We start from the raw sequence: 25,715 nt of genomic DNA on the forward strand, positions 1-25,715 counted from the left end.
ATGGAATTCTCAAAGAATTAATACAGATTTTATATTAAGTAAAGTCACTGGTCAAATGACGGGCCAGATGGATTACCTCTTTAAATAGCATTTCCCCTGGATTTGCACTTAGAATACACGTGACCCAAGTGCTGGGAGGAACATAACGCCCTTGACTTTTTCTTTTTTTCTTTTTGAGACATGGTCTTGCTAATGTAGCTCAGGCTGGCCCCATGGGTCTACTCCTATCTCAGTCCATCCCTGAAGGATCATTAGTGCATATCATGATGCCTGGCTTGGTTTGGTTTTAATCTCTGCTGCTCCTCACTGGCCTCTCACGCTTAAACGAATGTCTGGAACAGCCTTCACCGGGTGGGGAGAAGAAAACTTTTCACTTTGGTACCGGCACCCGTGGCATCCGCTGAGTTCTTCCTGACTTTGGCAAACATTGGTACTCTGTTGTAGAATCGGGCCTCTTGCTTGGTCACTTCTGTACTCACCACAGAAATGACTCACTTGTACCCAGATCATGGTTCCCGATGGAGTGCTCAAGTTGTCCGGGGGTGGGGGTGGGAGTGGGGGTATCTCAGTGTCCTAGGGACTAGAGATGGGAAGTCAGAGGTCATCCGCAAGGTGCCTTTGAAAGGTGAATGTAACAGGAGACGTAGCTGATACGCTGGGGTGTCTGTACTGAATGGGAACTCTCACCAGGGCCTCGGGTGCCCATTGACAACTCAGGAACTGAGGCTGTAGGCACTGTGGGGGAGAAGAGATCAAAGGACAGGGCACTCACTGGAGCAGGGCGGAATTTTGCATTCTTAGGGTTTTGAGTGGGGTCCGTGCAGAGACATAGGGGGGGGGTTTGCCAAGGGGCAGGTTTGTCGGGAGGTATCTCAAGGGGGTAAGTCCTGCCGTGGGAACCTGGGGGGGTGGCCTGGAAGAGGGCTCCCTTCTCTGCTGGGTGCTGCTGAGGTCTTGGGAGACTGCCGGATGGGCATTCGGACTTCCCTCATTCTGTGGGTGGAGCTGTGGGATTGTATCCGTGGAGCATCAGGATGTTTAGAGGTATGATCAACTTGCAAATGTGGGGTCTCCCTCAAATGTTCTTCCTTCCTCCCTTGCTTCCTCTGCAGCCCCCTCTCCCATGGGCCTGTGAGGGTACAGATGCAGGCTTGGCTTTGTGCTTCGTGAGCCTTGTTTAGGCCAAAGAGCAACTTCGAGGAGTCAGGTTCTGTCCTTCCATGGAGTGGGTCACGGAGGTCAAACTCAGGTCATCTGGGTGGGTGGCAGGGGCCTTCACACTCACTGAGCTGGACCGCCAATCCCACCCATTTTTTATGGCTTTTAAAAAACAATAAAACAACACAAAATAAAACCAAACCATGGGCCCTGGGACTGAAGCTCAGATCTACCAATCAAATTACTGCCCTGGCACAAAGAAAGCTTTTCTTAATAAATTCTTTTATAATATGTGTGACTTGAACAATTACTTTCATTTTATAGCGGGGGTGGGGGGGCGTAGAATCCAGACACCTTAGGGGCTCAGAACCCAGGGAGGAGAGGTCATGTGACTGGGATGAGGTCACCTAGCCCAGAAAGCAGAAGGTGGCAGTCTCAGTGTAGGAGCTCCAAGGGAGGCAGATTTAACCTTACCAAAGCAGCAGTGCCAAACCTTACCAGTCAGGCAAACACTCAAGCCTTTCTGAGGCTGTGGAGATGACTCTCTGGAGTATCTTACAGTCTTCAGGCTGGGCACAGTTAAAGAAGAGTGTCTATAAAAGTCATGTAACAATGGCTTGCCACTTAAAAAATTAAAAAGAGAAACAGAACATTTATGATTTCCAATGGCTGTGTTCCCGGTGCAAAAGTTCAGTTATGCTGCAAGAACACGGCACAAAAACCCCAAATGAGGCTTTTAAGGCCTATTAAGATTAATTCCGAGAGCAGATGTTTGATTATGGACTTTTTTTTTCCCCCTTTCTTTCCTGGCACGAAGACTTTTAAAAGAAAGTTAATGTTCTACAAATCTCTCTAAATTAATGTCACTGTCCTGGGAACAGCTGTCTCTCCCATTTTTAAAGCCGAGAACTCTAGGCAGAAAACCAAGAGACATTCTAAGCGGCCCACAGGCGTTTGTAAGTTTGGGGTAATCTCCAGTGATGCACGCCACGCCATATACGCCACGGCCTACACTGCACACACCAGAGCTGTGCGCCCGTGTGCTTGGTGCCTCGCTTTCACCGACGGCTGCTTCCCAGAGCAGTCACGACTCATTTCCTCAGAAGTCAGACTTTATTTTGTTTTGGTGTTTCTGAGACAGGGTCTTGAATTTACTATGTGGCCCAGGCTGGCTTCAATACTCCCAGTGATCCCCGTGCCTCAGCCTCCCGAGTGCTGAGAATTCAGGTACAAGCCACCATGCCAGCCTCCGGAATTTAGATTTCTACTAGAAAGGGAAATTGCAGAGGACGTTAAGTGGAATCTTACTATTGTTCGGTGGCACTCATTCTATATAATTAATCGAATGTTCCTTCCCCTAATGCTTCTTCTTAAATAACCAGTTCATTCAGATTCAGTCTTAACTTACTTCTAAATAAGCCATAAAATGATTTCAGTTATCTAGATTTTTTTTGAGTTTGTAGAAAAGAAGGGCCAGTAGGATTAGTCTGTGTGGGGGCCAGGGAGCCAGACCTAGGGCTGCAGTGACTTAGAGCATACCACTGGGGGCTTCGCAAGTTCCCTAATCCTGAAAAGAAAAGACCGAGGGGGTTTCAGCAAAGAAGAAATATTATGCAGACAGCATTAACCTCCAGCTTTGAGAACAGGTCAGGCAACCAGTATCTTGGTTGGTATTTTTACCATCACTTACAAAGCAGGGACAGAGAACACAAAATTATCATCTGATCCTTTCTTGGAACAGGTGGATTATGTTGCTCACAATGGGGCCTTTGCCGAGACTTCCCTTCTACAAAACTGGCTTATCGGCGGTAATATTTTGAGCCACCTGTCCTTAAAGTATTTGTGGAGATGGTAGATAAGGCCACAGGAATGGAGCAGCTGACACACAGCAGTATTTATGGGTCTTGTTGTCCCCCCCCCCCCCAGGGACGCACACATTTGGTTCCCTTGTTTCTGGGCAGAATCTCTCTGGTCATCCTTTTTTGAACCGTCTTGGCCTGTTAATCACTAACAAAGCCCACGACTAGCAATTTCCAGGTAGCCATGACAGCTCCCGTGTGCCTGGTCATACCCTCAGATGTTCAAAAGGTCCCATGCTCTGTCACTCACAGTTTTGACACCACAGGATCTCATGATGTATTACAGCTAATATTTTATATATCACACTGTCAATTATCTTTTCTGAAGACGAAGAATCCCAAGTGGCCTGGTATGACGGACACATGATGTACACATGAAACACAAGAGCAATGGACCTCATTTCCATAATAGGAGACAGTGACTAAAGAAAGAGCAAAAGTCTCACCTCTCTCTCTCCCTCTCTCTCTCTCTCTCCTCCCATAGGTCCATGCAGATCAGTTGGACTCCAATTCACTATGTAGCCAAGGATGACTGGATTTCAATTCTCCTGTTCCTAGCTCCTAAGTGCTAGGATTACCTCGGGGGGTTGAGCGCAGGCTTCAAGCACACTGGGCCAGCTACCACCCCAGCGCTTAAACCATCTTCCAACCACTAATTGATTTAGGGTTCTTTTTTTTTTTTAATTATTCCATTTGTTTGTTTGTTTGAGACAGGGACTCATGTAGTCTAGGCTGGCCTAAAATTCACTGTACACATTCAGATCCCCCTGCTTGTGGCTCTTTGGTGCTGGCTTCATAGATGTGCACCACCATTCCTGGCAGTTCACCCCTCCTGAGACATGTTCTTGTTATGTGGCTGGCTGACCATGAACTTTGCTATGTGGGACTGGCAGTCAGTGACCCTTCTGCCTGTTTCTCACATGCTGGGCTCACGGGTGTGTGCCACTGTGCTGGGATACACACACACACACACACACACACACACACACACACACATATATACATACATACACACACATATATACACACACATATATGTATATATACATATACACACATATATGTATATATACACATATATGTATACACACAGATATACATATACATATACATACATACATCTGTACCTTGATCAGCGGCAGTCAGATCAACACATTTCTAAACATAAAGAACTTCCTTAAGAACCGGCAGATTTTACATCAACACTAACGCTACAGTTCAATTACAATTATAACGAAGAAAGATGAGTGGGGATTCGGCTCAGAGGGTAAGCGTGCTTTTTCTGCAAGACACAAAAGAGGACTCATATTTGAATTTCCAGCACTCACATAAAGGATGGGTTGTGGCTATAACCCCAGCACTGGGGGAGCAGAGACAGGCTTGTCAGCCTAGCTAAGATGGTGAGTCCGGTCCAGTGAAAGAGAGACCCTTGTCTTAAGGCAACGAGGGAGAGTCTTCAAGGGGGACGCTGGATCCTGTTTTAGCCTCCACATATTTGCACACAGGTGCACATCCCCACACCCCACACCCCACACCACATACCTCACACAGACAGGAAAGTGATGGAATAAAACAGAAGTGTGTCTGCATAGCAACGGAAGGAGGCTCATCCTAGCAACACGAGCGAAAGCCAGCGTGGACTCATGACTCCGGGCTGAATTCTTTTACCACTTATTTGGATTTTTGAGGCTTTTGCCAAAGAAAAAGCTCCTGGGAACCATTCCAAGAAGACAGAATCGTTAATAACACCACAGAGAAGTGCTACATAATATTTTAAGGACATGTTTATTAATCACGTTTGGAAAGCCAACTTAAAGACTGCCTTCCATTTATTAATGGGTATTGAACACTATGGACATTTCTGATTTCCACAAAGTCCTATACTTATGTGCAGTTGCTATAAAAATGTGGGGGCACAACTGTGGCATAACATGGGGCCCCCTTTGGATTAGTTCCTTTCAGAATCGAGGCTCCAAACAGCCTTATTGAAAGCTGTCGGGCTGGAGAGGTGGCTCAGCGGTTAAGAGCACTGAATGCTCTCCCAGAGGTCCTGAGTTCAAATCCCAGCACCCAGGTGGTGGCTCACAACCATCTGTAATGGGGTCTGATGCCCTCTTCTGGTGTGTCTGGAGACAGCGTCATATATAATAAATAAATACATCTTTTTTTAAGAAAAGAAAGGTGTGAAAGGGAAAGTCACTGAGAACCCAAGTCTTGGGGTGGGGGTGTGGCTCAATTTGGAGTATACCTACTTAACAAAAAGGAGCCCTGGCTTGACACCCAGCACTGCATAAATTATACTTCTATGAGCCAGTAATTCTGGCATTTGGGAGTTGGAGGCTGGAGGATCAGAAGTTCAAGGTCGTCCTTGGCTACAAAGGGAGTTTGAATCCAGCCCAGGCTACGTGAGACCGTGCCTCAGCGTTTCACCCTAGCTTCTTAACTTTGCTCTACCTTCTCTCAGGACGGTTATCTGCCCGTGGTTCTTGTACGTTGCTCCTTTGGTGACCTGGATGAACCAGGGCATCGCAGTTGAAGAAAAAAACACAACAGAATAAACAAAACCAAGTCAGTTCAGAGATGGAGTAAACGCCACATATTGGAGACACCCCAAGAGAGACATACACAGTCAGTGCCGGTAAACTCAGATCTCTGCTTCATGTCTTTAATTCTCACGTTTGGACCAGTCCCTCCAAAAATGACTTCTGTTCCACACGACCAACGTACGATATTTTTTGTTTTTTGTTTTTTGTTTTTTTTTGATAAAAGTGGATCAGGCCATCCCAGCAGAGACGGTACATGGGGACAGTCCAATTCACTGGTGTGAGCTAGGCATGAGAGAAATCATCTGGGTGAGCGTCGGCTGTTAAGAGTCTGACCTTGCTCTGCAACTGATACCTAGACCAAATCTGGACTCTCCGAGTTGTCTTTTCTTCTTCGTTGCCAGTGTCAGCAACACGAAAATACAGTTTCTCATAAAAGAAGGAAAAAATAAAATTTCCGTGGGAAAGCTTCCCAGAGTTAAAGATAGCCGAGTGTACCCATCAGAGAGAGCATGAGGGAGAGCCAACGGCTGTATGAATGCCAAGAAGGACGGGTGCTTTGATTCAGCCGGACAATGACTACATCGGGCCAGTTGAGCCTAACTCTGTCACAGAATTCAAGGTTTTTTGGTTTTCGTTTGGATTGTAGGATCCTGAGGAGGTCAATGTGCTGCCTTGAAAGATCAATACTTTGGAAAGAGCAGACATGAAGAAGACAAAGGCAAGTTAAGGGCTATTAGGTCATTCATAGTTTATGTGTATTTTTGCCCAAAAACCATTTTAAATGAAAATACCCAGGATTGTCATCTTTTGAGCTTAAGAGTTGAGGTGTGGTAACACAGAGTAATGTGTGCTAACACAGGGTAACCTGGGCTAACACAGGGTAACCTGGGCTAACACACGGTAACATGGGCTTCAATTCCAGCTCCAAATTTCATGGAAAAAGGTCAACTGATGCTTGCGTTTCCTTCTTTTCTCCTTCTGTTTTCCCTCCCTCCCTATCCTTTCCCCTCTTTCCTTCCTTCCCTCCCTCCCTCCCTCCCTTCCTTCCTTCCCTCCCTCCCTCCCTCCCTTCCCTCCCTCCCTCCCTCCCTCCCTTTCTCCTTCCTTCCCTCCCTCCCTCTCTCCCTCCATCCCTCCCTCCCTCCTTCTTTGTAGTGCTGAGGCTGGAACACAGGGTCTTCAAGAATGCCAGGTAGGTTCTCTACCACTGAGCTGGTCCCCAGGGGGTTGCAAAGCACTTTGTTTGAACGACAGGTATGGTAGACAGGGGCCAGGGGTAGTTCTGTGCATTGTTTTATGAAGTGTTGTTTCATGTTTACAGGATAACCATATATCCCCTTGTTTCTTAAGAAAGCCCCCTGCCCCCTCCCCCGCTTAATGTGATATCAGACTCAATTTCCTGAATTCGGAGAGGCAGCAGGTGGCAAGGGGTAGGACAGGGGACTGTCCCTGAGCAGTGTGAAAATGCACTGTTCACTCTCATCACCATCTTAGCATAGAAATGAGGACATCCGGGCTGGAGAGATGGCTCAGAGGTTAAGAGGTTAAGGTCGCTCTTCCAGAGGTCCCGAGTTCAATTCCCAGCAACCACATGGTGGCTCACAACCATCTGCAATGGGATCCGACGCCCTCTTCTGTATGTCTGATAGCTACAGTGCACTCATATACATAAAATAAATAAATCTTTAAAAAAAGAAAAAAAAGGAATGAGGACATCCATTCACAGGGTCCATTAACCCTGGGCACAACCAGTAGCTAAGGGCCGCAGTTGATCAGGTGGGAGTGGGTGGGGCATCATCTATTTCTAAAGCCCTGGGCCAATCACTGCTGGGGATGCTGGGTGCCTCTTCTCGGGGAGCTCATAGCTTCAGGGCACAGAAGACCCAGTGCTCCCAGACGGGTCTCTACCTCTCCACCCTGCCTCTCCATGTCTTAGAAGGCTTCACTCTCATGGAAGACTCTTCCAGATCCTTCAAGGTTCAGCTCCAATATCTTTTCATAGGTTTTATGGAGTGAAGCATGCACACGTGTGTTACGTGTTTACGTAGGTGTAAGGAGCATGTGCATGGGTATGGGTGTATGTGCTTGAGGTGGCCAGAGGTCAACTTCAGTTGCTATTCCTTAAGGGGGACATCCACCTTCGTGTTTTGAGGCAGGGTTTCTCACTGGGCAGTGGGGCTTCCAATTATGCTAGGCTGGCCAATGAGCCCCAGGGAACTGTTTCCCTCTCCCCAGACCTGTCATTCTAAGTGCACGCTGCCACACCTGTCTCTTCACGTGGCTGCCAAGTCCTTGTGGTTCTATAGTACGCCCGTTAGCGACAACCGTCTCGCAGCCCCTTCTGGGGCTCTTCTGAGAGGACAGTCCCTGTTCCCCTGTACAGAGACTCCCCAGAACATTTGTATAATAATTTGCATCACATCACAGACATTTGCCGGTGAATCTGGGTTGGGTTTGGCCGACTCCAGAACTCTGGAGTTCCTTTCTTACTCATCTCACTGCCGCCTGCTGGTCATGGGGGTCCAGGACCTGAGTTACGGGAGGTGTCTCATCGACACTTACTGATATAACTAGATCACTTAGGAACATAAAGCATTGTGGGGAAATGGAGGTCTTCATATGCTTCTGCAGGGAGACAGGGTGTTGGGGTAGGGTATGGCGGTACATGAAGAGGCTTTTCCCCAGGGTCCCAGTAGACAGGGCTTTCCAATCTTGGACTTCCAGTCTCCAAAACTCTGAGCTAAAGAACATGTTTCATTTAGAAAGGACCCAGGGTGGAGTGTTTTGTTATAGCCACAGAAAACGAACAAGGAAGCATGTTCGTATCTCCTATGGAGATGACTTTTGCCTGGCCACCCCCCCACCCTTCCACCACTGCAAAACCACACCCTTCTGATAGTCTTGTCGTGTGTGAAAGAATAAATGACAAGAATCCTCAATTCCACGGTGGCTATCAACATTATTAATGAAGGAAACATAAACTTAAATCATTTGAGGCAGGAGACATAGCTCAGCAATCGGGAGCACTGACTGCTTTTCCGGACGACCCAGCACCTGCATGGCAGCTCACAACTGTCACTCCAGTTTCAGGAGGTCTGACACCATCACGCAGTCATATGTGCAGGGAAAGCAGCAGTGCACATAGATGAAAATGAATAGACTTTTGAGACACGGTCTGGCTATGTCCCTCAGGGTGGCCCCACCCACGCTTATAGCCATCCTCTGGGCTCGGCCTCCTGAGTGCTGGGATTACAGGTTTGTGCTACTTTGCCCACGGAGATGGTATTTTAACTGAATATGTTACTAAAATATCCCCAGGATATGGTTTAAATAAGTTAGGAATGTGAATTAACTCCTGACCCCTCGAACATAGAGACTTTGAGTTCTTGGTTGTAAAAATTTCCTAGTAAACAGAATAATCTTGATTACTAAATCAGACAGTTTTAGAAGCTAGTACTATTTTGATTTATGGAGAGAGACAAATGCTCTAAAATATTTATACTTTCCTATCAACAAACACTAAAACCCAAAGGTATTTATGAGACAATAGAAATAGTTATAAATACACAACTCAAAGCTCTATAGTTTTGTTAATTCTACATGAAAATTGAGGCTATTGGACTGCTACGGACATAAGTACAGTCAACCGAAGATACATCATGGGTTAAAATAAATCTATACTGATAAACATTGATCTTAAAGCTTTAAGGCAGACCCTGAACCTCTGAGCAGTAATCTGTCCATTGAGACAAATGGTTTGCAGGTAATCAGAGTTCATTATGTGAAAACTGGACTTCTCAGTTCTACAAAGTTGTATCCGCTCTCACCCCACACCCCGCCCCACTTCCTGAAGCCCCTCCCTGAAAAGTCACTAGTAACAAATGATGTGTTACACTAGCAATTCTGGATGTGTTACTTGCACTAGCATCCCCATGATAAAGTACCTGGTTAACAGAACTTAAGGGAGGAAGGCTTTATTTTGATTTTGTCTCTCTGTTTAAAGGGAGCACAGTCCACTGCGGCCAGAAGGTATGGTGGTGGGATTGGTTTGAAACTGTGCTGGTGAGCGCTGGCTTATATACAGGTGGATCAGGAAGTAGAGGGAGGGAGACACCTATGTTCAGTTCAGATTCCCCTGTCCCCCTTTTTATTCAGTTCTGAGACTCCTGCCCACTGGATAGATTTGCCCACATCCAGGCATGGTCAATCTTCTCTGGGAAAGATCCGATGGACACGGCAAAGGTGTGCCTCACAGACACCCTAGGCCTTTCTTTCTTTAATTAAGCTAACTACTGGAAGTCACAGTCTATGGACCAAGCTAGCCAGAATCTCCAAACCTCATTGGAAATTAATCAATATGCTGGATGCTGACAGCCTTTTCAAGGTCTCTCCCAGGCCACCATTCACATTGGTGGACAGGTCATCCTTCTTAACAGCTGTAACACCCACCCCCATCGTTTTCATTGTCTCATTGATAGATCCCTTACAGCATGGGAGTCTCAGGTTTATTCCTCTCATGCCTCTTCTATTCCCTCCTCTCTTTAGATGATTGCAGGCAGGTGATTCACAGGACCTGTGCCAGGCTTTCTCCCTTTCAAGCTCCCTTCACCAGCTCCTCAAACACAATAGAGCAGCAGGCCTTTTCTTCCTTTGCTAGTGGCTACTCCTAGCACAATGCCCCTGATTTTATTCCTTTCCCTCGAAATCTAGATGGGAAATTTTGTGGTTAAATTTGAGTTCTTCTCTACCTTCCCTCCCCAAACCATCCTCACCTTCGGGCTCCCGTTCACCCATCCTCTGCTCTGTTTCTTCTTTAGATCACACACTGGTCACTAGCCTCCTAAGGTGCACTGGGTGCCCTGGGCTCCGCCATCTCTCATGTATCAAACACCATTCAAAGCACTTGCTACGACTTGTAACTTTCTGCTTAGCAACCCGCAGTGAAAGTAACAAGCTTTGTTGCTACCTGTGATCCAATTTTCTTAGCATAACTACAGAGTTACTGACTCCAGCTCTGCTACTGGCCTTGACAGACTGCCTGGAAAAGCACGTACTAAACCCTTTGCCGGAATTACCCCTTCCCCCTTCCTTTCTTTTCTCTTTTCTTTTTCTTTCTTTCTTCTTTTCTTTTCTTTTCTTTTCTATTCCTTTCTTTCCTTTCCTTTCACTTTTCTTTCTTCTTTCTTTCTTTCCCCCTTCTTTCTTCTCCTTCTCCTCCTCCTCCCCCTCCCTACTTCCCCCTCCTCCTCTCCTCTCCTCTCCTCTCTTCTCTTCTCTTCTCTTCTCTTCTCTTCTCTTCTCTTCTCTTCTCTTCTCTTCTCTTCTCTTCTCTTCTCTTCCCTCCCTCCCCCCTCTCTTTTCTCTTCCTTTGAGGCGGGGTTTCTCTGTGTATCCCTAACTGTCCTGAAACTCACTCTGTAGACCAGGCTGGCTTCAAACTCACATAAGATTCACCTGTCTTGGCCTCCTGAATACTAGGATTAAAGACACACACCAGGCCTTGTTTACAGCCTTCAAAGTGTGGGCCCCTCCTTAGCTTTTCCTGACCATCTAGGAGTCTAATTATTTTCCACTATGGCCTACATTGCTGCATTTGTTTGCACACCATGATGACCTGGGGAGTGGGGAGGCGGTTCAGTTGGTTGAGTGCTTGCCCAGCGGTTCCAAAGCACATGGTTCAATCACAGCCTTGCATAAATTGGGTGAAGGGGTGCATGGCTGCAATCCCAGCACTCGAGAGGTGGAGGCAAGAGGATTAGAAGTTCAAGGTCATCCTTGATTTTGCAGTGGCTTCAAGGACACTCTGGAATATAGGAAACCCTGTTTCAAAAATGAACCACCAAATCACTACGTGAACAAAAAAATCATCTCCCTATAATAACTTCTTTGGGTCGATGGAAACATATGAGGCCTTGGCTTTTGAATCTGTAATATGCAGAGAAACCATCTAGGGATTTAACCGGGGGTTGTGCTTCAGGAGGGCACAGGTGGGACCAGGTATTCTGAGATTTCTGTTTAACAAGGGTTTGGGTTGCTGTTGGCAGAAAACCACACGGCCTATTAAGGTGCCAGGCACCGCTCTATCTTCCTTGTTTACATAAGCCTTGCTCTCTGGACTTGTCCCTGGACCTCTCACCCTGGCCCAACATTCAGTGTTGCTCGTATGCTCTTGTTAGAGGGCAGTTTCCACTGAACTCAGATGGGAAGGGAGACTTGAGAGACTCTGGGGAGAAGCAAGACACCACAAGTCAGAGATTGTGGAGACTTGCAAGATCCTGGAAGGCTCATCCCGTGATATAGAAGGAGTTAGTGACTTCTAGGGAGGAGACTGTTTCTAGCCCAGTTACTGAGACAGAGATTCTTGGACTTAGTCTACAAGTTGTGCATAGAGCCCTGGGCCAGCAGCTTCTCTGAGCTGTCATCTGTGTTGGGGGCTTTGAGTGATAGGGCTGCTTTTGAGTCAGTCCATCTCCTGTAACTCCTCACCCATGTGCCTGTTAGCGATCCCAATAAAATCTCATTGGCTTGCCCACCACGTTGGACTTTAGTGGGGCGGTCATTCCTTGGGTCTGGCGTGGGCTCCCTTTCTAGGGTATGTAGACATGTCTGTCACACGTCAGCTCTGCAGCTGGTATGTGACCTGCTGCAGTTGACACTGACACCTGCCATGCCATTCACCTGTTGATATTTTTTTTTTTTTTGGTTCTTTTTTTCGGAGCTGGGGACCGAACCCAGGGCCTTGCGCTTCCTAGGTAAGCGCTCTACCACTGAGCTAAATCCCCAGCCCCACCTGTTGATATTTTTAGCACCTTTCCTAGAACTTGGTGCACAGCGGCTGCCTCAGCAAGGTTAGGTTAGCTTAGTGGTTCCTTGAAGCCGATGCGGCCATTCCCAGCCTGGCTTCATATCTGCAGGCTCCTTTGTTTATTGGTGGGGATTTAACCCACTTTGATCAACATGGCTCTGACCCAGAAGAGAATGCACTTCAGAGTCTCTTTGCCTTGCATGGAGAATACCTGGGCGAACTCGCCACAGGTTGAGAAGTTCTAAGTAAAAGCTTATCTAGTGCCCTGATCTTAGCCCCACTGTTCAGTACAGACAGAGTGCGCATCCTCCTTGTGCTCTGGCTGTGGAAGGAGATGGTCGTACTTGCTGCTCTCTGGGAGCAGATCCACATCTGACATAAAGTTCAGGCGTCTACTGGTTTTGCTGCCAACCTACAACTGAAGAACTGTCATGGGAGGGCCAGGGACACAGCTCAGACGTAGATTGCTTGGCTCACATGTGTTGGGCCTCCAGTTCTATTCCCAGCATAAAAAAAACCCAAAACATAATAAACAAACAACAAGCGCAGAACAAAACCCAAACCCATTTGAGAAAGGTGTGGTGGCACAGGCCTCTAAGCCCAGCCCTCAGGAGGTGGTGGCAGGAGGATTGCTCCAAGTTCCAGCCCAGCCTGGTCTATACAGTGAGTTCAGAGCCAACCAAGGGCAAGAGGACAGCAACAACAAAAGTATGGGTCAATAAATGGCTCATCGGATAAAGGCACCTGCCCACCTGAATTCAACCTAGAGTCCCAGATGATGGAAGAAGAGAACCACCAGCTCCTGTGAATTGTCCTCTGACTTCTGAATATGAGCTATGGCATGCGCACGTGTGCACACAAACACACACACACACACGCACACACACACGCACACACACACGCACACACACACGCACACACATACACACACGTGTACACATGCACATACACACACGTGTGCACACGAACACACACTCACACACACACATGCTTGCACACGCACGTGCACGATTGATAGCTAAATATAATTGAAAACGCAAGCAACGGCAATAACAAAGATCTTAAGTTGAAAACGTTCACTGTAAGCCAGGGAACTGTCTGTAGTTTGCCGCCCAAGGACCCCCAAAGGGAGCTATGGAGGATCAAGAGTAAGTCAGCATAGTTTATGCAGCTGTGGGCAGGTGCACTGCCCAGAGCCACTCTGGAGTCATGCAGTCCAGACAAGTGACATACCCTCTGAGGCCCAGCCGCTCCCTGTGACCAGTGAACCAACGTGAGGTTTGCGCAAGCTCTAAATGAAGCGGGCATCTAGAAGGTTGGGCCCAGTTCTGTAAATGTTGAGAGGGACCAGAGAGGCCATAAGACCTGCAACTCACATGACATATAGTTAACAACATACGGTGGAGCCTACATTATAGTAACTCAGGACGTCCTCTGGCAGGTTTTAATTGGACCATGAGTGAAGGGTAAGCCTTCTGCTTTGTGAATGGACATTTGGATTTCTACTGAAAGATAGGCTGAAGTGGGGATGGCTCCCTGGGAGGACGGAAATGATGCTGAGATGGCTTGCCTTGGGGAAGAAACCTTCCACCTTCGTAACTTGCACTTTCCCGATTGCTCATGGGAGGTTCTAGTGGGGGGCAGCTAACACACAGGGAAGATGTTTAGAGCTCACAGGGTCAGCACTAAAAATCTGAACATGGGTTGGTGAGATGGCTCAGTGCAAGTCTAGTGACTTGAGTTTGATCCCTGGAACCCATGTAGAAGTGGAAGGGGAGAACTGACTCCATGTAGTTGTCCTCTGTGCCAACTAAAGGACCCTGGAGTCCATCCCACCCCCCAAAACTGTATCCCAGCAAAGTGCTGTGGTCTGTGCCTGAAATCCAGTACTTGGATGGTAAAAGCAGGAAGATCAAGAATTCAAGGCTAGCCTTGGCTATGTAGAGAGTTTGAGGCCAGCACAGGCTACATAGGATACTGTCTCAAACAAAACAAAAAAACAAAACCAAAACCCAAAACATAAGACTCATGAAAACCATCCACCACCTAAGTCTTTATCTGATCCGTCCCCGTGGTTTTGTTCTACTTTACAGATAACCACATCCAATTTCTAAAGCTAAAGTTAGAACTCCACAAAAGAGCAGGAATATGTCCACAAGCTGACACCAGAGTGTCAGTAAGCTCAGCCTCTTGATTGATCCGCTTCATGGAATTCCTGGAAAAGACCTGAATTCACAGGAAAAGTTTAGTTGCCTGTAATCTCGAGTGTGAGGGCCGAGCTTCAGTCTCCCAGCTGCAGGCGTCTGGTTTGACGTTTCTGCTAGTGGTTCGTACAGATCCGTCTCAACTGCCAGGGTGGGTAGACCACTGGTGCCTCTACCAGGCTTGGGCCAGAAGATCAATGGCGTTACCAGAGTGTCTCTGAAGCTCAGTCCGGAAGAAACATCTATCAATAGGAAAAAGACTCCAGAGGAAAGGAACTAACTGAGAACTGGAGTTGTTTCTGTTTGGACTGCTGCTAGGTCCATGCTGGCTTCAAGTTGAAGAAAATCCCAGAGAAATGACGGGACTCTATGGACCGAAGTCAATGTAATAAGAGACCCAGACAGATGACTTCACAGCTGCTTGATCCAATCCGCCAAACGCTTCTGCCCCCCACCCCAGCACACTGTGCACACACTCACTGCCTCCCCTGTTGCTGTCCCCAACACAATGCCTGCCCTCAGAGTCCCACATTTGTCGGTGACAAGTGGACGGGTGGGGCAGCAGCTGCTGGCACAGCTGCACTCGGAAGGCCAAGGTTGGGAGGCAGCAACTGGAAGATCCAGTCGCAGCTGCTCTCTTGGAGGTGGGGGTGGGTATTTGTGAGCATAAGGAAGCACTGGAGGAACCCAGGGAGGACTCAGAGTGGAAAATGTCAAAATCCAACTTGAAAAGGGAAGGAAAACAATTACTCAAGACCCTTGAGGTGTTGCATATCCATAGCTGGGCAGCACTGCAGTGGACTGTCTGAGACGATGCAACGGGCTGGTGGGATGGCTCAGGGGATAAAGGCACTTGCCGTGTAAATCTGGTGACTTGTGTTGAGTCCCTGAACCCATGGTGGCCGAGGTGAACTGACTCCCCAGAATTGTCTTCTGACCTCTACACCTCCCTTTCTCTCTCTCTCTCTCTCTCTCTCTCTCTCTCTCTCTCTCTCATACACACACACACACACACACACACACACACACACACACACAAAGTAAACGCCTGAATATGGTGGTGTTTTACACCAACACCACGCCTTCCCCCAGTCTTTCTGATCCCTGCCTCTCATAAATACAGAATTGTTTTTGCATACTCGTGATCAGCAGATAAACAGATGAAGGGACTGTGTTTATTTTTTTTGTTCCCAGGAGCCACTTCGATCAGATAATTCTAATAGTCCCCTTTCTCTGCAAGAATTGAGATTATCTGTGAATGTCTCCTTTGCTGGTGTGTTCACCAGAACAGCAATCCAGGAGAAATCAGTTTGACTTGGACAATCGAGTGTACTCGGGATTTTAAATGGTTTTTAGATATGTAAAATTGGAATCGGATTTTTGAATTCAAGACTGTATCTTTTATAATATACTTGATTGTATGTGTATGAGAATTCCAGTCTCATAGATGTCTGTGCACCACGTGAAGTGTGGTGTCTGAGGAGTCAGAAGAAGGGGGCAGAATCTTCTGGATCTGCAGTTATGGGCAGTTGTGAGCCATTCAAAGACAAGAAATTCCATGCCTTCTTAAAGGGCTTTAAGGAGGGTGTGCGGGGATGGGGTGAGTATTCTGTAGACTGATTAGAATTCTCCCATATCTGTTTTAAACAAAGGATTGTTTTGTTACACAGTCCTGGAGATGTGGGCGCTGGGAATTGAATCTTGGTCGCCTACAAGAACACTAACTACTCTTAATTACTGACCAATCTCTCTAACCTTATAATGTACTTTTTAATGGATTCTCCTTCAAATTGTAGACAAGGAGGGTAAAAATCAGGAAAAACCGTGGGTCTGTGCATAAGTCTTGACCGCTTTTCAAAAGACTGTACACTTTGCTATTGTAACTACTTCATAGTTTTAGTTTTGGGTCACAATTATCATTTCCTTGTCTGATTGAGGAAGTAGCATAGGGCTGGGGGGGGCGTGGCTGGTACTAGAGAGTGTGGAAAGCAGACACGTGCGCTTACCTGTTTCCAATAGAATTTCCCCAAGACTTAAACCACGTGCTCAATAAACAATGGCTGTTACTAATACAGCAGTCTGTGAGGCCCAATTTGCTCTAGGGAATCGCTTATATTTCGTGTAAATATATAACACGGGTTTTAATGTCCTTGCTTTTGAAAATGTGGGAGGTGGTGTATTTGTAGATTGTGAAATTGACTTTGTGAGTTTCAGTGAGAGTTTTACCAAAAGTGGCGTAAAGGAAGAGCTATCTGACTATGACCCAGATGGAAAGGAAAAACAAAGTTTGGGAGACTTGGTTGTAGGCTCGCAGTGCACGTCTATGAAATATATAGTTACTGGCACAAAGAGAATATTCTCCTCTGCCCCTTGACATGAGGGAATGAGTCCGGGCTTCATACACACTAGGCTAGCATTCTTCCACCCAGCTGCACCTCCGGGTTCTAGAAGCACTTACTTTTTAGTGAACACGATAAAGCGAGTGTTCACTCTAGAACAAAGAAACGTACTATTTTTCTATCATTAATATCTTTTCTGTCATTAATAATCAGATCTTCCTTTTTATATTCAGAGAAATGACTGACTAGCTTTCTATGTGGTGGTAAGGGTATTCGAACTCTTTAAAAGAAGTTTTCTTTTAATCCATATTTTTTTTTTTTGTTGAGTCTCATTTGAGAATTAGCATCTGTTGACATTGTTTTCCACAAGTGAATGGTCATCTCTCTTACATTAGTCTGTCAGAAAACAATAATGGACCCGAGGACTCCTAACTCTTGTCTTATCGGTCTCTAATGGTGGCTTATCCCTACGGCCAAGATGTGACGCTTGCCCTTATGACACACAGATTTGTAACAAAACAGTCCTTCATTTGAAACAGATGTGGAAGAATTCTAATCAGTCGGCCATACATTCACCACACACACACACACACACACACACACACACACACACACACAATCTTTTTTTTTTTTTTGGTTCTTTTTTTCGGAGCTGGGGACCGAACCCAGGGCCTTGCGCTTCCTAGGCAAGCGCTCTACCACTGAGCTAAATCCCCAACCCCCCCCCCCCACACAATCTTAAAACCGTTTAGAAATTCATGAAATGTTGTGTCTACATCATTATGCTGTGTTGAGGGGGGAAGCGAGGTAGAAAATGTAAAGGAATGTCGGATTGGAGGGGGTCATTGCTAACCTTTTGTCCCTGCTGGGAAACACTTGGAGGAACCCCACACTCTGCTCAAAACTCAAAAAACACTATCACCCCAGCGCTTGCCGAGCGTCTTGTGCTGGGACACAGCAGCCAGGGGGACTCTGACCTTTGGATGGAATTCACAAATGTCTCACTCCCAGTTAAACTGTTGGCTGTTTAAATGTAATATTCATCTTTAACGGGAAGGGACTTTTCCACCAGAAGCAAGTACAGAGGCTCCAGGAGGTAAGGAAGGCCCCAAGAGTCCCAGTATACACACTATGTATATTTGATACCATTAGCTGAGCATGGACACTGATCTCTAAGTCAGCAACTTGGCAGACGCAGAGTTTTTCTCAGTGCACGAGAACACAGAAACTACAAGGGCACCAGCTAAGGAACACTCAGGAGACAAGCACAGAGGAGAGCCACCACCCTGCGGAGCTGGTGAAGGGCAACAGACGTTTTGCAAAGTTGTGATGTTTGAGTTGAGGAGAGGGGAAAATGTGGGGTACCTACCTCTGGGAAACTAAGGTTATGAGCCCAGTATCCATCCCAGGACATTGCAACGGAGGCAAAGTGATCTGTGTACATCAAATTCAGAAACAGCCATTTCTTTTGGCTTTTTATCTAAGCCAGTGGTCCTCAGCCTTCCTAATGCTGCAACCCCTTGGTACAGTCCTTCATATAGTGATGACCCCAACCTTGAAGTTATTTTTGTTGCTACTTCATAACTGTAATTTTGCTACTGCTATGAATTATAGTGTATCTGATATGCAGACGGTCTTAAGCCACCCCTGTGTAAGGGTTATTTAACCTCCAGCCCTGGGGGTTGTGAACCACAGGTTGAGAACCACAGGTCTAAGTGTTGCCCGTGCTCACGTAGCCATTAACTGCTGCAATGTTCAGTGAGTCAGGAAGGCTCTGAGACAAGGCTGGGGAGGAGGTCAGGACCACTGTGGTTCCCCATGTGGAAATTACAATGGGAACACATAGGCTTACTTCACTGCTTAAGGCACAGCCAAACTGCTAGGATTGGGCTGGATTTGTGGCTTGGTTGGTGCGATGTGTGTCCAGCACGCGTGAGACCCTGAGCTCGGTTCTCAGCACTTGGTGAGGAGAGGCAGGTAAAAGCCTAAGGCTATCTCGGGTTACCCAGGCCAGCCTCGAGGTAGGAGGCACTGTCTCAACCCTCCCCCAGCCAAAAGCAAACAGAGCAAACCCAAACAAGTCTAACACACCGAGGTAAGATTGCTCCTTAAACTTTGCAATATCAAAAAGAAATATTTGAACTTTTAGTTGACATTTTATCTACAGCTGTACCGAAAAGTTTGTGCTGCCTTTAACTCTCATCCCTGGACGCCATCTTGGTGCCCATGAACCCTTGCACTTGAGTTGAGCCCTCTATGGTAAGCAGTGGGCTGTTGTCCATCACCACCCAGGCAAATCTTAACGGCTGTGGGACCCGCCGTGATAGTTTTCCATTCGTTCTCTTATGAATATACATTAATTATATAAAACCATAGGTTTCGTTATGACATTTTCCTAAGTATGGATGTTTATCTTATAACTTGAAAGCAGGAGAGAGTGGTATTTCTGGGGCTGGCTTATTTCCCTTAAGACGGTGACCTGTGGTTCCATCTATTTTCTCCCTTCAGATGACATGACCTTGCTCTTTATGGCGTCCTTACCCTAGGCATCTGTCACTTCCTTTCCACATGCTCTGCAGTTAGTTAACAGCGCCTCCTAAAGGAAATGCTGCTTCTGCAAGGCTTTTGTCCCATCGTGAGGTAAATTCTAAGGCTTAAGACTGTTAGGCCACATGGGATTCACGTCTTCACAAGTGTTTTCATGGGCCTTGGATACGCGGGTCAGAGAGGGCTTGGGACTTACAGTTTTACTCCAAGTGAGGCCTGTGGTGTGGTGCTCCTTGATGTAGGCTTGCAGTTCGCTCCAGATCTTGAGATAGGACCTCACCCAATCCACGTGGCGCAGATCGCTTTGTTACAAGAGAGTGGACAAGAGCAGGATTAGCATCGAAACTGCGGTTTTACACTTCGTTATTGAGTAGCCAGAGCTCCGGAGGAGTCCAGAGCAATTGTCCTGGAGCCAAAGGAGAACACTGAGAATGTGGGTACCTCTGAGTGCTCTGGAGGGGGGAGGGAAGAGGGAGGATGACGAATGGCCCGTACTCCCAGCTTTGGGTATGGACAGACACAGACACAGAGAAGGGGAGCTGTCCACATGGAGCTGACAGAGGGGAGTGTGTCATTCCTAATGGAGGTGACTATGGAGAGCAGACCATTCCTTCTGACCTCCTTCTCATACAAAATAAATAACAGCACGCCATTCTAGGAGTGAGAACTGCATTAAAAAGACAAAGAGGGAATGAAATAGTTCAGCTTGCTTTCTAGTAATCTGCAGGTATTCAGGTTTAGAAGTATGGCCATTCTAGGAGTGAGAACTGCATTAAAAAGACAAAGAGGGAATGAAATAGTTCAGCTTGCTTTCTAGTAATCTGCAGGTATTCAGGTTTAGAAGTATGGTTGGCCAGAGTCCTCTACTCATGGGGACGGCCATGAATGATGGGGAAGTTGGTATTGTAAGAAAAATGCTTTCTTATTAGCAGGCAAGACCCTGTAATTCTAAGGTGATGCTCGATGAGGTACCTTAATCAGATGCTCTGTGTGAGCAACGTGGACTCTGATCAGATTTTGTTTTATTGACTGGAAGGTAAAAGGCTTTCTTTTTTTTTTCTTTTTTTTTTTTTTCCGGAGCTGGGGACCGAACCCAGGGCCTTGCACTTTCTAGGTAAGCGCTCTACCACTGAGCTAAATCCCCAGCCCCAGTGAAAGGCTTTCTTAGCAGGGCTAACACTTGCAATTGTGAGAGATGTGAGAACAGGCAAATGGCGGGGACTCTTTCCTAAAATATATTATTATTAATCCTTTGAGGATTTCATATTTAATTACATTTCATTCCCCCTTGTTGCATTTCTTTGGCCAATTTCTGCCCCATCCCCCCATTTTTCCTTTCCCCATTTTGAAGGAAGCAGTAGTAGTCAGAAAACGGGAAAACACTGAGTTTTAAGTTGACCAAAGCCCAATAATCTACTTAGGTCACTAACGGAAGAGAACCACAGCAGGAGAGTTGTGTTATTGAGCCTCTTGACAACTGTGGCTTTCCTTGAAATGTTCTGAGTATCAGTGCCATGCCCAGAGCCCCCTGTCGTAAGCCGTGCCCAGGCCACGGGGTAAGTGAACAGGGAGACAGCCATGGTTTGGCTGGGGCATGTCTCTCAGAGTCAGATGTTTGCAGACTTGGTCCCAAGCCCCTGTCGTTGTTTTGGGAGGTTGTGCAACCTTTGAGAGGTGGAGCCTTTTTGTAGGATGTGGTCATTGTACGGTGGGCCTTTCACTGTATAACCTAGCCCCACTTCCTGTCTCATTTCTGTGTTCTGCGCTGGCCGGATGTGAGCAATCTCTCACTGCCTCAGCTGCCAAGCTCCCTATGGCCATGCCTTCCCAGCCATGGTGCCGTATTCCCTGAGTCAGGAGGTAAAATAAACTCTCCTGTCTGAGGTTCTACCTCTGTCGATCTTTGACCTATCGGTGAGGAAGGGACTCATGTAGGGGTTGGACTCCTGATCACTGTTGTCTTCTACGGTTTCGGATTTGTTGTCTCTAGGACTGGAATCTGGGAGGCTCTGCTTCATTCTCATAATTAAAACCCCTAAGTGAGTGTCGCTTCCTACATCGGCCTCATTCATGCCTTGTTCCGTAGGGTTTTGTGAGGCTCTCAGCACGCACCCTGGACACAGGAAAGCAGTGTACACATCAGCCATCTGAGGGGGGGGGGACTCACTTCAAAATAAATTTGTGCTTGTGTTTACATACATGCTCTATGCAGATGTGTCTCATCTGTGTATGTGTGTGCACAGCAATTCACACACACAATCTGAGATATCAGATTGTACATATGACATAGCTTCTACTGAAAATTCTAGCAACTGATGAGGGCCAGTTCTGTATGGGCAAATGTGGTTTTTCTTTTAACCACTGAATTATTTTGACCTGGAGAAAGATCCAGAAAAAAAAAACTGTAGGAAGGAATAATTGCATGAGGAATTCTACCAACCAACCCAAACCAGATCTATACATGTAAATGTGTTTTTCTCTTAATCACTGCAGTATTATTTTGTCTTAAAGAAAGTTCCAGAAAAAAGAAAAGCTAAAGGAAAGAATAACTACATGGTGTCCTTTACCTGACGTTATTCTCTAGGAGAATGGCTGAACAGGATCCACACAGATGGGAACTGAGGACCTCCCTCCATTTTCATTGACTCTGGGAGCTGTGAGGCCATACCTTGGGCAGAGCTGAGACAACCAGCTCCCTTGGTGGATATAGAAAAGGGAGCCAGAGCCATCAAGGCTAGCTGTCTGGGAAGCCCAGGAGCAGAGGCCCTGGCCCACAGCCCCTCTGTCCCAACCACAGGCTGACTGTCTTTCAGCTCTTTCTCCTACATATCTGCTACATGGGTAACACAGAGGAGGCCCTGTGGGGAGCTTGGGGGACCAACCCATGGATGTTGGGGTGTGAGGCTCCCTACAGTCATTAGTTCACCAGAATAAGGTGTTCAAGGTGGTTGGGGACCCGGGTGAACCCATCCACACCTCTGGTGACATTTCTCTGGCTTATTCTATCTGTTTTAGGCACTCTGCTGATGCAATGCATGGTGACACCAACTGGTGTTTTCTAGTTGACATTAATAATAGCTGAGATCAAGCAGGGGCTGAGTTGGGACGCTTGGCACAATCTTGTCATTTACAGCTACGAAAGGAGGCTGAGGCTGGAGGATCACTCTGATGACCTGCCCAGACTGCAGAGTGAGTGCAAGGCTAGCCTGGGCAACTTGGTGAGAAGGTCTCGAAAGGAAGGAAAGTGAAGGCTAGAGGTGGAGTTTTGTGGGAATGTGCTTGTCTAGCGCACGGGAGGTCCCGAGTCCAACTCCCAGCTCTGTAGCAAACAACCTCGAAGCAGGCAGAGGCTGCACTCGCTCTGTATAGATGCAGGGAAGAGGGAAAGCTCAAACCCTCTGGTGACGACACCACCTCGGGATGGTGAAGAGACAAGGGGCAACAATAGGTGGGTATAGGTTTCCTCAGGGAGGGAGGTGGAAATGTTGTAAAATTAATTGTTGGGCTAAATACGTGTAGATAACTTATATACAATTCCATACACCTCACATATGATCTCTATCTATCTCTGCCTATCTATCTATCTATCTATCTATCTATCTATCGTCTGTCTATCTATCTATCTACCTACCTACCTATCTATTTATACATTGACTAAATATTGAATTAACAAATAGCTTGGTGTGTGTCCACCAGGAATCTGAGTCCCCTCTCCATGTAACTTTCCCCACAAAAGTAGGATTTTAAAACTTATTTTTTTTAAAAAAAATGTATTAAAAAATGAAGAGTTTTTATTCATGCGTGTGCATGTGTCCCCCTGTGTGAGTATGTGTGTGTGTGGGGGGGCTGTAGGTGTCTGCAGAGGACAGATGAGGATATTGGCTCCCCTCGAGCTGAACCCCTCGAGCTGAAGTGTTGTGGTTTACACAGTGCACTCCAAGTCTGGCCCTCTGGACGAGCAGAAACCGCTCGTGACCACTGAGCAATGTCTCCACTCCCTTATTTGGTTGTTGTACTGCATTTATTAGTTTAATGTGTGTGTGTGTGTGTGTGTGTGTGTGTGTGTGTGTGTGTGTCAGCATGTACTCTGAGGTGTGCAGGTGGGAAGTCCCAGGACACCTGTGGGAGCGGATCCTCTCCTCGACTGTGCGAGCTGAAGGGAATCTAACCAGGCCATCGATGGTGGCAAGAAGCCTGCTGAGCCCTCTCAACAGCCTTTTTTTTATTATTTCAAGACAAGGTCTCATGGTCTCCTGTGGCCCAGGTCAGATCTTATATTTTCTTTTTTTTATGATTTATTTATTTTTATTTATATGAGTACACTGCAGCTGTCTTCAGACATATACTAGAAGAGGGCATCGGATCCCATTAAAGATGGTTGTGAGGGGCTGGGGATTTAGCTCAGTGGTAGAGCGCTTGCCTAGGAAGCGCAAGGCCCTGGGTTCGGTCCCCAGCTCCGAAAAAAAAAAGAACCAAAAAAAAAAAAAAAAAAAGATGGTTGTGAGCCACCATGTGGTTGCTGGGATTTGAACTCAGGACCTTTGGAAGAGCAGTCAGCGCTCTTAACCACTGAGCCATCTCTCCAGCCCGATCTTACATTTTCTATGGAGCAAAAATGATCTTGAATCACTGCGCCTTCTCTCCCTGACTTCCGAGAGCCGGGTCACAGGTTCCCAGCTCCAAGATGGGGTTTTAATCTCCAGGTTACTTGGTGAGCCAGTGAAGAGTCTAGTGACTGAGCCTTTTACTCTCTAGGAGCTAACGTCTGATGAGCGTCTGAAAACCCAGCCGGGAGAGGAAATACACACCTGTGCTTGTAGTCCCTCAGGACCCTGTTAGTGTAAAAGGTGGCGGCGTCGTTCATCTCCTTGACATATGGACCAGGTTTGGGAGACTGAGAAAACAGGACCAGCACCCAAGCATAGGAGGAAAAAAAAATAAGGATAAGAAAGAGAACACCTCAAAGAAGCTGAAGAAAAGCAAAGGAGGGTGGGTGAGAGCTGGAGGCAGTGGGTGTTTGGTAAAAGCTGAAGAAACACTTTCCCGTCTCAGAACAGAAAGCATGGGACTTACAGAGGGTAAGAGAAAGCGGAAGCATCCACCCCAGAAGGAGCCTTCCTTCCTTCAGGGGACCACACTATGGGAGGAGGAGCGTGAAGGTGGCCCTGGAAGTCCCTAAAAATGTGGGGAGGGTGTAGCGTGGCCTTAACTCACCACGGCTATCCACCCCAGGGCGGCGATGCTCTCGCTGACTGCCGAGAGGTGGTTGAACATGTCGCTCCCCCGGTTTCTCTCGCGGAATGTCTGTATTTCTTGAATCTTCTCCGATATGGGTTTCAGAAGGACAGCAACTTCATTCTGCAGGCAAACGTTGGATTGGTTACTGTGGACAAACAGAAGCCTCTGGGCACACTGGCCTGAGAGGACCACCCAGGGATTGCCGTGGCTCGGGGGTCTGAAAGGAACAAGTGACCATTTTACAGGCTGGTTTTCTTGTTACATCAATGAAACATTTCCTTTCTTTCCTCTGTCTTTTCCTTTCTCTTGCTCTTTTTTTTGTTTTTATTCATCCCCCATTCTTTGTCTCCCCCTTCACTCTCTTGTTCTTTCTTTCTTGGAACAATTAGGGATTACACTTAAGCAAATACTCATGTGTTAAAAGTAATTTTAATTTTCCTACTGGTAATTGTAGTCTCGTGGGATTACTGCCTCAGTCTCTAACCTACAGCCTAGTCCTAGAAGCTTCTAGCCTTCGTATGATCCTATCTAGGTGTAGAATGTTTTCAGTCTCTGAGATTTACTGCTGAATAAGCTCACCCTTCCTAGTTCTCTCTGAACTCTGGCTGGCTGGTTCAAATCAGCTGTTCTGGCTCAAACTCTTCTCCAGGCTGACTGATCCAATCTGCCTTCTCTTGGCTTCTGACTGAATTGCTCTGCTTGGCCTCATGCTAATTTTGGCAATATGTTCTAATCTTCTGACTCTGTCTACCTTCTCTTCAACACAGAGTCTCTGTAAAACTGCCTCCTCTCCTCCCCCTCCCCTCTCTCCCCCTCTCCCCGCTACCCCTGCCTACTACTGCTGCTCTCTTTTAAGTAGCTTCCCTTTTCTTTTCTCTTTCCCTGAGAGTTGGGTGTATCTTATTCTGTCAAATCTTTTTCTGATTCATCACTTTGTCTGCCACTCAACTAGGTACGACTTTCAAGCCTGTTCCTTCTACAAACTTTACCTTCATCGTTTTGGATAAAGGTATGTATTA

The 25,715-nt window shown here is 46.8% G+C and overlaps 1 protein-coding gene and 1 long non-coding RNA gene across 5 annotated transcripts in view; both read right to left on the reverse strand.

Annotated features, from left to right (window-relative positions):
- Cap2 (cyclase associated actin cytoskeleton regulatory protein 2) overlaps nucleotides 1-25,715 on the reverse strand; it is a 149,415-nt gene that overhangs the window by 21,307 nt on the left and 102,393 nt on the right. For all 4 annotated transcript variants that reach the window (XM_087589689.1, XM_087589691.1, XM_087589690.1 and 1 more), the window contains 3 exon segments: nucleotides 24,673-24,816; nucleotides 24,267-24,352; nucleotides 19,655-19,760 (listed from right to left, as the gene is read on the reverse strand). In XM_087589689.1, coding sequence (XP_087445815.1) covers nucleotides 19,655-19,760; nucleotides 24,267-24,352; nucleotides 24,673-24,816 — 336 coding nt within the window.
- On the reverse strand, nucleotides 10,683-15,405 carry LOC148000046 (uncharacterized). The gene is made up of 2 exons (XR_015641520.1): nucleotides 12,354-15,405; nucleotides 10,683-12,241 (listed from the first exon to the last, which is right to left on the reverse strand). It is a non-coding gene; the product is annotated as an uncharacterized LOC148000046 (long non-coding RNA).

Source organism: Rattus norvegicus, chromosome 17, assembly GCF_021556685.1.
Source record: "Rattus norvegicus strain SHRSP/BbbUtx chromosome 17, alternate assembly SHRSP_T2T, whole genome shotgun sequence".
Classification (NCBI taxonomy): domain Eukaryota; kingdom Metazoa; phylum Chordata; class Mammalia; order Rodentia; family Muridae; genus Rattus; species Rattus norvegicus.